Source organism: Peromyscus maniculatus, chromosome 5 (assembly GCF_049852395.1).
Source record: "Peromyscus maniculatus bairdii isolate BWxNUB_F1_BW_parent chromosome 5, HU_Pman_BW_mat_3.1, whole genome shotgun sequence".
NCBI lineage: Eukaryota > Metazoa > Chordata > Mammalia > Rodentia > Cricetidae > Peromyscus > Peromyscus maniculatus.
In genome coordinates, this window is record NC_134856.1 from 123,071,263 (window position 1) to 123,084,985 (window position 13,723).

General features: G+C 41.3%; 1 protein-coding gene across 5 annotated transcripts in view; it reads left to right on the forward strand.

The window, feature by feature from the left end:
* Positions 1-13,723, forward strand: part of Hivep1 (HIVEP zinc finger 1) — a 147,462-nt gene that overhangs the window by 77,643 nt on the left and 56,096 nt on the right. For all 5 annotated transcript variants that reach the window (XM_006972810.4, XM_006972808.4, XM_015991000.3 and 2 more), the window contains one exon: positions 1,146-1,199. In XM_006972810.4, the coding sequence (XP_006972872.1) occupies positions 1,146-1,199 (54 nt within the window). The remainder of the gene's footprint in view (positions 1-1,145; positions 1,200-13,723) is intronic.

The window sequence follows — 13,723 nt, forward strand, 5'->3', positions numbered from 1 at the left end:
TCCGTCCCTCTGAGAGCAATTCTTTGTGTCCAAAAGACCACCACCACCACTAAGTAGTCCCACTTTTTAACTTTCTGGGATCTTTTAACACAGTCCCACTAAAGACCAACCTTATAAGACATGAACCTTGGGGCACACTCAGACCATATGTAATCCATGACACCATCTGGCATACTCATACTGATCCTAATCTAGTAAGCATTTGTTTTTTAATAAATCCTAGGTGAGTATACCTCATATGTAAGGAAACTATTATTTTTAGATAAACTTTTTAGCCCACAAAAACACTTACTAGTTTTATAGTTGAGTATCTAGAATGCAGTAAGAGGCTGGGTCTATCTCACTTGATAGAGTACTACCCATCATGTATAAAACCCTAGGTTTAATCTCCACCAAGTAAAATGGGTGAGTGCTAGAAATCACAGCTCTTTGGAGGTGGAAGCAGGAGGATCATAAGTTCAAGACTATCTTGTAAATAGAGGCAGAGCTTTCTGTCCCATATGCCCAATTATACCCAGCAATCGCTTACCAAATTACCACTCAGAGGCTTATATAAATTATAAAAGTTTGGCCGATGGCTCAGGCTTGCTCTTACATTTAAATTAACCCGTATTTCTTATCTATGCTTTGCCATGTGGTTTGTGGCTTGTTACCTCATTTTCTACACATCTTGCTTCCTCAGTGGCTGGCAGACATCTGCCTCTCCACCCTTCTTCATCTCCATCATCAGTTTGATTGTACTGCCTAACCTTATCTTGCCTCGCCATTGGCCAAAATTGCTTTATTATCAACCAATAAGAGCAACACACATTTACAGCATATAGAAGAACATCCCACAGCAGTATCTTCCACTGTTTGAGGCCAGCCTGGGCTATGTGAGACCTTGTCTATTGAATGAATGAATGAATAAAAATGAAATAATTTATATTGTGGAGCCATTAATTAAAAGAAGCTCTTGTAATTACAAATTGACTAAAGTTGCAGATTTAAAGGGAAGTATCTTTACTTTAAGAGTAAATTTTTTTCACAAATAAATTGATTTGATGTATTTTCTATCTTTCAGTGCTTATAAGTAATGTGTTTGTTTTACTATATTCTTTATTTGTTATCATTGATGTATGCTTTTTCTTTTTTATTTCCTTCAGACAAAATTGAAGAAGCACAAAAAGAGCTTAATGGGGCAGAAGTTTCCAAAAAAGGTAGGTAAAAACTCAGCCCTGTGTCAACTCCATCCTTGCAGAGATGCCCATCTGGACCTCTCAGACTCGAAGCCTTTCCTGCTGGAAGTTGGGCTGATGTTCTGTGTACTTGGTGGTCATTCTCAGCACCTCTCCCAGTACTGTGTCTCTCCTCCCAGTGTCCTGATGCTGGGGACATGAACAGCAGATGCAGCTCCTCTGAGAGCTCTGCTGGACCCTGTCGTGTAGTAGCATAGACCATGTGGGCATGACCCATGTGTGTTCTGGTGTAATGGCTGAAATCAATGACATTTCAGACAGTCTGAAGTTGAAGAGCAGTCGGACATTTGTAAGAGGGGTGTTTGATTAGAGAAGATTGTGCGTCTTTTTAACAAAGTGTTAATTGTTTCAAAGGATAGTGATGACATCGTTAAGAACAAAACAAACCTGTAATATAGCATATAAACTCCTATCTTCTGTGAAAACAATCAAATCAGGACTATGGCCTTATATTTGTGGGTATGTATATGTATAAACACACTTATGGGATTGGAAAACATTTGGAAGGATTTATTTATGCAGATGTGCTTATGAAGTGGGAGTAAGAGCAATCACTGTATTGTGTTTATGTTGCTCTGGGTTATACAGTGGCCATAATTTGTGTTAAAAATCAAAACAGTATGCAGATATTGGTCTCATGGCAGAAAGTATCTTGTCTTTCAAGTACTAGAACCTGCGAGAGATGAGAGCTGTGTGGGCCATGGTGGGATGTGTCCATCCCAGCACTGTTAGTGAGATGGTGGTGAACCTGCAGGACATGGGAGCTGCGTGGGCCATGGTGGGATGTGGCCATCCCAGCACTGTCTCCTGGAGAGATGGTGCTGCTTCTCTGATGTTGGGGAGAGTGCGATAAGGTTCTCTTAGTATTCATTTCCATGATTTAGTGTTTACATTTCCTTATTATATTTTCTAATTTGAGTAGACTAGTTGACAGAATAATTTAGCTAAATAGGACCCCAGTGGAAGGCCTTTATCTTCCTTCCTTCCTTTCTTCCCTTTTCCTTTTTCCTTTTTCCTTTCCGCTCATTTCTTCTTTCACCTTTAGGCTGACTACTGACTGGGCAATTCCAGAGAAGAGTTTCTTCATCTCCCAGTCTCCTTTCCTTGGAGCAGCTTTGTGGGTCCCTGTGTGGCCTTGCAGCACTGTTGGTGTCCTCCTTACCCCGCTCCCCGTTCCTGTGTCTGTCCCTGTGTGGCGCTGCAGCAGTGTGGCGGTGTGGCGCTGCAGCAGTGTGGCGGTGTGGCGCTGCAGCAGTGTGGCGGTGTGGCGCTGCAGCAGTGTGGCAGTGTGGCACTACAGCACTGTTGGTGTCTCTCTTAACCCCGCCCCCCATTCCTGCTTCGTGATAACTCCCACGTGAACCTGACCATTGGTGATTCTTGCAGAAAAGCCAGACTGGAAAGGGTACAGCCATGCTGTCCCCGGGAAAGGTGCCTGTGCACCTTTGCCCACGTTGCTACTCTGTGGCATCCAGTCCCCTCTGCTCACAGCCAGGGGTGGGCAGGAAGAGCAGCTCCGGGCAGAAGAACGAAGGTCACGTGTGTTCGCTGCTTTTCTCCAGAGCAGAAAGTTCTCACAAACGTGAACTAAATGCCGAGAGGAGGGCGGAAGGACAACAAAGGCCGAGGAAAGAAGCTGGGTAATGAGCTCAGCGGATTGTGCAGCTCTAGCTGGCAGGTGGCTCCGGGGCCAGACCCAGTGTGAGTAACAAGCGAAGGCAGCGCCTTCTCTTCGCTGCTGTCGTTCCGTTTTTTCACGCACAAGTTCTGAGCAAGTGAAGGAAACCCGCTTCCCTTCCCCATGGAAGTAAGGACACCAGTTCCTCTCCTTCAGCATGAGGAGAAGCCTTGTGTAAGAGCAGTGCTGAGGTCTCTTTTTGGTGGCTTATCGACTTTTCATAAAAGAAGCCTACTTCTTCCATGAAAGGAGGCTCTACGAGCATGGACTTGCTTGGTTTTAGATGATTCTGACCTATCAGGATGCCACTTTGTCTCTGAGCTTCGGACATAAAAACCTTTTTTGTTTTGTTGATAGTTTTGTTTGTTTTGCTCTACAGGGCAAATGGTCCTCAAATGCTTGGTGCCCATTGAAGAGCCTGTGGTGGGTCTTACCTGATCATGGGTTCTCCCTGCTGCTCCCACCACTTTGGTTCTAGTTGGGATGAGTCACTAACTGATACTCAGAGGGAACCAGTATAGACTCAACTCTTCCAAAACGAAACCCAACAAAAACGTGCTCATTGATCAAATTACAGTATTTTTTCTATTTTTTAATATATTAAGCAAGGGCAAGTATGTTCAATATAGACCCAGCTTTGCTAGTCATAAGTCAATAGGATAAAGAAGTAACTTAAACTGGGCTGGAGGGATGGTTCAGGGGTTAAAAGCACTGGCTGCTTTTCCAGAGAACCCGGGTTCAATTCCCAGCACCCACACGGCAGCTCACAGCTGTCTGTAACTCCAGTTCTAAGGGATCTGACGTCCTCACATAGACATACCTGTAGACAAAACACCAATGCACATGAAAATAAATAAATCTTTAAAAAAAATGGGTAAATATGTATGTTCAGTGTAGACCCTGACTTTGTCCGTCATAAACCAGGAGAATAAAGAAGTGACCTGAGTTATGTTAATGTATTTGTTTTGTTCTTTGTATCTGCTTAATGGAGAAAAACTAAGCAACTTCTATTTATTTTGATTTTAATCAGTTTGGTGGGGTAGGTGTGTGAGTGTGACAGTCACGCCATCCCCATGATGTCCTTGTGCCCCTCCCCAGGTGCTGTCTGCTCTTTCCTTTTTTAATCATTTGGAGGAGAACATAATTGGATCCTTATTTCCCACCTGACAGGGAAGCAGATTCCAGAGAGATTGTATTTAATATGTGCCTACCACGGAACAACAGAGATATTCACGTGACCAAATGAGAAGGGAATTATTTCTAAGCATAACATTTAAATTAGCTATAAATTAAGTCTGCTTGTTCTTAACATGCACTCTGCCTCTCAGTGTCTATCAGATAGAATGTGAATAAAATGTTCTCACCAAAATGCTAATGGAACATAGGAAACAGATCAGTTCAGAGGGGTGTGTCCTGTTTCTTCACTTAGATGTTTTGTGCTAGTGGTGGATTCTGTTCTGGAGATAGTTTTTGATGTGGCCAGTTCGGCCTAGAAGTTGTGTCCCTCCTGCTCGTCTCCTTGTGGGGTATTGTAGATGAATTTCTAAATGGTCTTACTAAATAAAAAACAGAGCCAAATATAGGGGTGAAAGCCTTAGAGAATTCAGGGAAATAGGGAAAGCTACCAGCCAACCTTATCTCACCAACTCTGCAGTTCCCAAATGCTGTGACTTCCTGTCTACCCATGCTTTTATGCCTTGCTGTTCTGCCATCTGATTTGCTCTCTTTGCCCAGCTACATTACTTCCTCTTCTTGCCCAGCTCTGTCAATTCCTGACTGTCTGTACAGACCTCCAGACCTCCATAGTTAACTAGTTTTGGAATTTAAGGCGTGTGCCACCACACCTGGCTCTGTTTCCAGTGTGTCCTTGAACTCACAGAGATCATCCTACCTGCCAAGTGATAGGATTAAGGGCTTGTGCTACCATTACCTGACTTCTTTGTTTACTTACAATGGCTTGTTTGTTTCCTCTGATCTCCAGGCAAGCTTTATTTATTAAAATATCACCACAGGGTTTCAGGCATGGATCAGCACACCTGTTTGGTTGTTTGTAAGCTGTTTCTTCAATCAGCTTTAATACTTGTTATAAAACAGTGTTCTATGGTATTTGTCCCACATGTGTAAAACATGGAATCATTGGTTATAAAGTGTAAGAACAGTGTGGTAACCCCCCCCCCCCCCCCGCCCCCAGAAGTTCTCTTCTCAGCCCTTCCCACTTTCTAATATGAAGGGAAGTAAAACACTGTTTCAGGTTTTTTCTTTTTTTAATTTTTATTTCTTTGATGACTAAGCTTAAGAGAATAACCTGAACATTCAGTTTATTTGAGAAAAGACCTATCTCTGCCCTGCACCCAGAACCCTGTGGTGTAAGCACAGAGCCCCACTCTGAGAACTAGTGGTCTGATCTGCCGGTGATGGGCTGAGGTTCAGGTACAGCAGCAACAGAGTTCTGTTTGGGGTCTTTACTTACTAAACTAGATTATAAAAGTTAGATAGGAGCTCAAAGTCGGGAAGTAATGCTGGCCACACTGGCTGTCCCAGGAAGTCTAGTGCTGATATTAGGCATGTCTTCCTTCATGTGTGTTCTGCCTACTGAAATGCTGTCCTGTGCTGTCTGTACACTTTTCAGAATACCAAGCTCCTTCTCTTTATCAAAACATATTGGGTGATAACTCCTTCACTGTTATTCCATTATGCGTGGTTTTTGTTTGGAGTTTGATTCCCCTCTCCATCCCCCGTCTCTCTGTCCCTCCATTTTTTTCTATCTCACTCAAGCTAAATCCAGCTTCAGATTCACCAGGAAGTCTTGCTGTCTCAGCCTCTCAGGTGCCGGAATTACAGACATGAGCTTTTGCCTTTGAATAATACACATAAGTTCTTGACTCAGTTCCCCTTCCTCAGCCCCTGCCCCCAAAACTCTGGGACAATAGGCCTGTACCCATGCCCAGGTTTGCCATTTGGGTGTTTTTTTTCTAGTCAGATATGTTTTCCCTACCACAATATCTTACCTCCCCCCGCCATATTTTTTTCTAAGAGACTTCCATATTTCAGATTAAAAATACTATCGAGAGTTGATTTTTAAAATACATTTAAGCAACTCTGATTTGGCTGAGCAGGTAACGGCACTTATTGCCAAGCCTGATGCCCTGAGTTCAGTCCTCACAATCCATATGGTGGAAGGAGAGAACTTATTCCCACAAATTGTCCATACCTCCCTCCACAGATGCACTGTGGTGCACCCCCCATTAAATAAATGTAAAAATGTTTTAAATTATGTTTAATTACTTTTAATATAGTTTTCCAATTTTTGTCCAGTAAGCATTACTGGTATTTTTTTTCATTATTTTAAAGATTTTTTTCATCAGTTGAATTAATTCCCTAGGTGGCACATTGTTGGGGTAGCTTGTGTTTCGATAATATCTGTAATCTTTAAATCAGTTGGACAGAGCCACATTGTTCCCTGTTTACTCTGTTCCCTGCTTACTCTGGAGGCAGTAGCACACCAGTGCGTTCTGCTACTCTCCTGCCGCTTTATAGGCTGGGAACCACGTTCATTTCTCAGTGTTCATGACATCTAAAATTTCACATTTGAGTGATGATTTACAGTAATTACCTTTCTGGGCCTGGCTTATTTCACTTAGCACAATGTTCCCCCTATTCTGTTGAGGTTATTACAAATGGAGGATTTTGTTCTTTTTATTGTTGAATAGTATTTCACTATGTATATACTACATTTCCTTTTTCACATTTTCTTTTATCCATTTACCAGTTGCTCAAAACTCCTGCCACTTCCTTAGCTGTTTTGAAAAGTGATGTAATAAACAAGGAAGTGCAGATATCTGTGTTATAGTCTGGGAAACATTTATTGAATTCTCTCTCTCTCTTTGTGGCTCTTAAATTTTGATGTCTAACTGGCTTTATTAGATTTTCTGTTCCTTTGGTCTGGTTGTGTGGATACTGAGGTGTGTGTGCATGGGCTGGGAACAGTGGTGGGACTCTCAAGTTTTGCTTTCAGAGTGCTTAGACACTAGAAAGAAGTTTTTCACACAACTATTTAAATTTTAGTATTATGTAGAAGTAAATCATTTGGAATTTTGGGGGGTTAGGAGAGACAAACTAGCTATCTTTGTGGACTGGCTCCTACCCACTAAAATGGGGACAGTTTGGGGTGGTGATGTTGTTGATGGTTTTTAATGTCTTACACTTTCTTCATAAAGATCTCATATGTACATTGTTGGGTTGGGGGGGGTTTATGTACTTAGTGTTGCCCCCATCACTGATTTATTGTATGTATTACTGAGCTATATCCCTGGCCCCAAATTTAACTGTTTTTTTTTTAAATTGAGGGTATTTATTTAGTTATATTTACTAAAAATTAATTTTTGGTTCTTGTTGGAAAATAAAATGCCAGGTAATTTTATAGATAGATTTCTATCTAATCATATACTTTAATTCCTTCTTATTCTGATAATTTATATATTAGTATGTTTTTGTCATACTAATTGGGAATAATCAAAGTTTTATTTGTGCTTTTTATATCATTGCTACTTTTTTTTTTTCTTTTTTGCCTTATTCACTTGGGCTAAAGAAGGTGATGACAAAATAGTCGTGTTTAGCCCCATGAAATGGCTCAGCAAGTAACATTGGTTGCTGACCCACGATGTAAGCCTGGTGACCTGTATTGAGTCCCCTGAACCCACATAAGAGTGATGGGAAATGACTGGCTTCCACAGAGCTCTCCTCTGGCGGCTACACGCATGCCATGGCACGCCCACCCACACAATTGTCATAAATCAAATAAATTTCAAACAGTGATGTAGGTCCCTCATTCTTTAAAGAAAATGCTACCATATCTCACTGTTGGATTACTTGCTTTCTAAAAGCAGCCCTTCATAAAACAGAAACTGTGATGATAATCTATGGATCTTATTCTTTTGTTGTAATATTTAAATCTGACTTGCATTTATTAGATGTTTAGTCTTTTAAAACATGTTGCCAGATTCAATTTTTTAAAGTATCTTACTGAAGATTTCTATCCTTTTTTAAAATTTTTATTTTATAATTTAATTTAATTTTACATATCACCACGGATTCCCCTGTCCTCCTTCCTCCCGCCCCCCCCTCCTCCCAACCCACCCCCCATTCCCATTTCCTCCAGGGCAAGGACTCCCTTGGGGATTCAGCCCAGCCTGGTAGATTCAGTCGAGGCAGGTCCAGTCCCCTCCTCCCTTCACCCAGGCTGAGCAAAGTGTCCCTGCATAGGCCCCAGGCTCCATAGTGCTAGAGAGGTCCCCAGAAATCCACAAAGATACCTCCACAATAGACTACTGGCAATGGTCAAGAGAAAGCCCGAACTGACCTACTCTGGTGATCGGATGGCCAAACACCCTAACTGTTGTGCTAGAACTCTCATCCAATGACTGGTGGAAGTGGATGCAGAGATCCACGGCCAGGCCCCAGTTGGAGCTCCAGCAGTCCAATGTCGAGAAAGAGGAAGGACTGTATGAGTGAGAGATGTTGATTGGAGAAAGCACAGGGACAAATAGCCAAACTAGTGGAAACACATGAACTATGAACCAATAGCTGAGGAGCCCCCAACTGTATCAGGCCCTCTGGATAAGTTGATTAGTTTGAACTGTTTGGGAGGTTCCCAGGCAGTGGGACTGGGACCTGTCCTTAATGCATGAAGATTTCTATCCTTAATCAAGGCATATTGGTCTATACCTTTTACAGTTTGTTTTCCCTGCAAGATTGTCTTGGAGTTGGTCCCAGTTCAGGAAGTGATCTGAAGGCTGTACATTTCTCTCTCTCTCTCTCTCTCTCTCTCTCTCTCTCTCTCTCTCTCTCTCTCTCTCTCTCTCTCTCTCTCTCTGTGTGTGTGTGTGAGTGAGTGAGAGAGAGAGAGGGGGGAGGTAATGTTTAATACTTAGGTGACTTTGTTGGAGATTCTGGAAACATTCTGACTTCTTAGAGCAGTGGGGACTGAGTATTTTTCTACCATGTTAGCCCTAAGAAGCTGTATTTTCTTAGGATTTATTGCTGCTCTCTAACTTTTACATTTGTTGGCAAAAATTAATGCACGACATCACTTGTGTTGCTGCTGGTTCTGTAGTGATGGCTCCAGTTTTCCAGGACTGCAAAATCATTTCCTAACCCTTTCCTAGTTACCTATGCAGTGCACATGGGAAGTATCTGGGCAGTGCACATGAGAAGTATCTATGTGTTTTATTCTTATTAATGTGTTGCTGGAGGGCTTCTTTCCAGGTTCCCCAAGCCCCGCAGTCCCACAATCCACTTATAAAATAATCACTCAGACGCTTATATCACTTATAAACTGTATGGCCGTGGCAGGCTTCTTGCTAACTGTTCTTTTATCTTAAATTAACCCATTTTTATAAATCTATACCTTGCCACGTGGCTGGTGGCTTACCAGAGTCTCTACATGCTGCTTGTCCTGGCGGTGGCTGCAGTGTCTCTCCCCCAGCCTTCCGCTTCCCAGAATTCTCCTCTCTCCTTGTCCCACCTACTTCCTGCCTGGTCACTGGCCATCAGTGTTTTATTTATATAGAATGATATCCACAGCATTAATGTTTGAATTTCCAGGTTTTTTAATGTGTTCTTTCATCTTCATGTTTAATTATGCTTTACTTTTATTATCTTTCCTCATTGTCTCCCATTGTGAAATTTTTTCTTCAGGTTTTTGATAGTGTAAACTGAGTCCATTCACTTTCATGCCTTTGTTCTTTTCTGTTGAAAGCACCAAAGCTCATTACTTCAAACTGTTGTTTATGATGATTATAAAGAATTTGATGTTTATGAGTTTTATAAATTTTATGTTTTTGTGTGTGTTGTGTGTTTTTGGTTTTTCAAGACAGGGTTTCTCTGTGTAGCTTTGTGCCTTTCCTGGAACTCACTTTATAGCCCAGGCTGACCTAGAACTCACAGAGATCAGCCTGCCTCTTTTATGTTGTTCTTATCTTTGACTCTTTGCTGATTTTCTCTTTCCCACATAGATTGAAATTTTATTCACTTTTCGTGACTTCTCACTTAAACACGTTGTAATATTATTTGTTCTTTTTAAAACTCTGCAGGATATTTAAAGTTACTTTTTATGTTTCTTAGTTCTGTTATAACCAAAATGTTCTAGTATTCTACAAAAGTATTTCCATATTCCTATACTAGAAATGTAAAGTTAAATTCACCATTTTGCAAAAATGGAAAGCCTTAGGTTAAAGACATCAAACCACCCCCCTTAGCTGTGCAGTGAGGAAAGAACGTGGGATGTGTGAAGTCGGTCTTGGGTTGTGTGGTCCCAACAGGCATGTTTGAATCACTAGAACTCCTAAGTCACTCCTGAGGACCTTTCAAGGGATGAAACTGTGACAGTATCCACCTTCAAAAGTAACTGAGGAACTAGTGTTCACTTACTAGTGAGATGGGCCCATGGGTTAAGATGCTTGCTGCCAAATATGAAAGCTTAAGTTCAGAGCCCACTGGGAGGAAGGAGAGAACAACTCCCACAAGTCAGCCCTGACTTCCACACTTCCACACATGCGTGGACTCTCACAGCATACATGCAAACAAAACAAAGAAACAAAAACTAGTTAACAGACATGGCTAGAGGGAAGGTGGGTTTCTTGGGTCAGTTTCTGTCTTGTGTTTTTTTCTTCACGTTATTCTTTCTCAGCAGATTCCCACAGTGGCCACCCTGTGTCTGGAAATCCTTAGAGCAGAGCGGCTTCCTTTCTGACACTTTAGATTCTAGCCACCAGAAGGTTTTATTTTAAAATAACGTCCATAAACCATCTTTGTGTATGTGAGGAAAAAATAGGGCTGGCAGGGTAAGTGGTTTGTGTGAGTGAACAAAGATAGGAATGGGGGAAGTAACGGAATAGCTTGCAGAGTGCTCACCTAGGGTTGCTTGACAAGTAGGATTATTTTTTAGCATGGTCAGAATTGACACACTGGAATAGTCTTCAGTTATTAGGGAACTGGAGGCAACGTCACATATCTCAGAAGTAAGAATGACAGCCAAGCAGAGAACAGGAGACTCAGCCCTGGACTCCAATTAGTGTAAACAAGAAAACTAGTGTTTTCTTACCCACATCCCAGGTGTTTTGTTCTGTTTTAAGACCTTTATAGTATGAATGCATTTCCAGGTGGTAAAAGATTGGTGACTTAATTGTCAAGTTGTTTTCTAAACACATGATGTGTTTTTAAGGGTGACGGCCAATCTGGACCAAGAGTGCACTTTAATGCCAGGGCTGATGTTAATACGGACAAGCTTTCATGGTGTTCTCATTAATAAGTATGCTGAGTATAATAATTAAGATAATTGAGCATATTTTATCAGCAAGAATGACAGTTTCCTCATGTAGGACAGACATTTGGGTGGCATAATGGAAAAGTTGAACAGATACCATTAAATTAAAACATAATTTTAATATAATTCATGGCAGGATGAAAATGTTTTAATCATTCTAGGAAAAGGACACACAGTAAAAACACTTGAAAAACTCAGTTTGGGTGTTGTAAATTGGAAGGACATTAACAGTTTACGTAGTGAATACTCTTATTTGTAATAGAAGGACTAGAGTACTATCTTAGACAAATATCTAGAATCTGGAGTATTTCAAAAGATGGGCCTGCTTTTATATTTTAGTATCATATTGAAGCTAACATATGTCTATATATTGCTGAAAAGCGGTGGTCTTTCAGTTTACCAATAATTATTAGGAAAAATGAATTTTAGTGAGCATGTAATGAGAATTTACTTTAAATAACAGTGTTTGTAAATCCTACTCTCTTAATGTTAAACACCCCCAAATCAGCCATGTTTCTTATAAAGTTGTTAGCTCCTTCATTTCAATAAATGTGTATTTTGTATCAGCATTCTTCTGTCTAAGTCTCGGAAACTTTAGGGGAAGGGAACAAGTCTGAACCCTAAGGGAGCCCTTGGGTTTGTCTGTGAACCTGCTGCCAGACACACTGCCCAGGAGAAAACAGCAGCAGATGGTGACATTTTTATGGGAAAGAGAGTCTATCCAACTTCTCATGTGCACTGCCCAGATACTTCTCATGTGTGCTGCCCAGATACTTCTCATGTGCACTGCCCAGATACTTCTCATGTGTGCTGCCCAGATACTTCTCATGTGCACTGCCCAGATACTTCTCATGTGCACTGCCCAGATACTTCTCATGTGCACTGCCCAGATACTTCTCATGTGCACTGCCCAGATACTTCTCATGTGCACTGCCCAGATACTTCCCATGTGCACTGCACAGATACTTCCCATGTGCACTGCATAGGTACTTCTCATGTGCACTGCATAGGTACTTCTCATGTGCGCTGCACATGTACTTCCCATGTGCACTGCACATGTACTTCCCATGTGCACTGCACAGATACTTCTCATGTGCACTGCACAGGCACTTCTCATGTGTACTGCAGTGATCTCAACATGGACAGGTTCATGATCTGTTCTCCTATATAAAACATAATGCACTAATCTTGGGTTATAGGGAAATTACTATTGGTTTAATTATCTGTGCTATATTTGTAAAGGTATGTTATGTCAAGCCTGTCAGTCATAGTGGATTTAAAAATGACAAATTTCACCAGTCAGTACAGGTGAGGTGCATGATAGGAATGCCGTGTTCTTGGCACTTCTGTTTAAAATAAATGTCTTTAACTGTCCTGCCCTCACTACCTTAGAGTACAAAACCTTGAGCTTTGTGTGAAACACAGGAGGCAAAAACTCCTTAAGGCTTTTCTTTTTTTAATTTTTAATTCTGTGTGTATGTTTTGCCAGCATGTATGTTTGTGCATGCCATGCGTGTGTAGTGCCTGCAGAGACCAGGAGAGGATGATGTGTTCCCTGGAACTGGAGTTACAAGCAGGTGTGAGTTGCCATGTAGGTTCTGGGAATCCAACTCAGGTCCTCAGAAAGAGCAGCCAGTGCTCACAGCTGCTGAATCCTCTCTGCAGCCCTCCTCCTCATCTCTGAGGGTGCCACTGAGCATCTGTCAAGCTGGTGATTAAATTAGAGATTTAGGTAGCTAGCATGATGTTATAATTTCATGAAATAGTTCATTAAAAGATGCAGTTTGTGCGTTTTGCAGCATGTCATTCAGCAAAGTGCTGCTGACTATAAATTGCACAGTAACTTTGTTTAGCACGAGACAAGTCACTGCCAATTACATTATGACACAGTGCTCTTGGGTTTGCTTAGCAGATGTATTCTGATTATATAGAAATGAAAATGAAAATCTCATTTGCCTTAGATTCTATTACATAACGTGTGTATTACTATGGCTTCATTTTTTGAGAAGAGTAATTAAGATAAGGATATGTGTGTGGCCTGAGTTGTACTAGCAGATCTTACACACTCACTGAATTCCTGCCAGTGATGGGGAGCCACAGTTTGTTATTAGATGGTTAACTTCATGCTGCACACCTCAGTATTTTTTAAATAAACATTATAGATAGACTCAAAGAGATTGTGTGCTGTGCTTTCTCTACTTAAGCTTTTCCCTAGCTTTGCGAATGTAGCCTCTGTAAAAACAGAGAAAAGGAAAAGCAAGCTCAGACCCTGGTTCCTTCCCTAGAGTCTCACTCTTGTGTTTCCTCAAGAAAACAAAACAACAAGAAAAAAACTGCAGATGTATGAGGAGTACAATTCAAGGGGAGAGAATGGAAAATAGGAATGAAGGAGATGGACTGAAGTCAGATAAACAACTAGAGATACAGAAAGTAAACTTGAAAAATGCAAATAGCAAAATTCATTGGAAGTGAAGTGCCATTTCA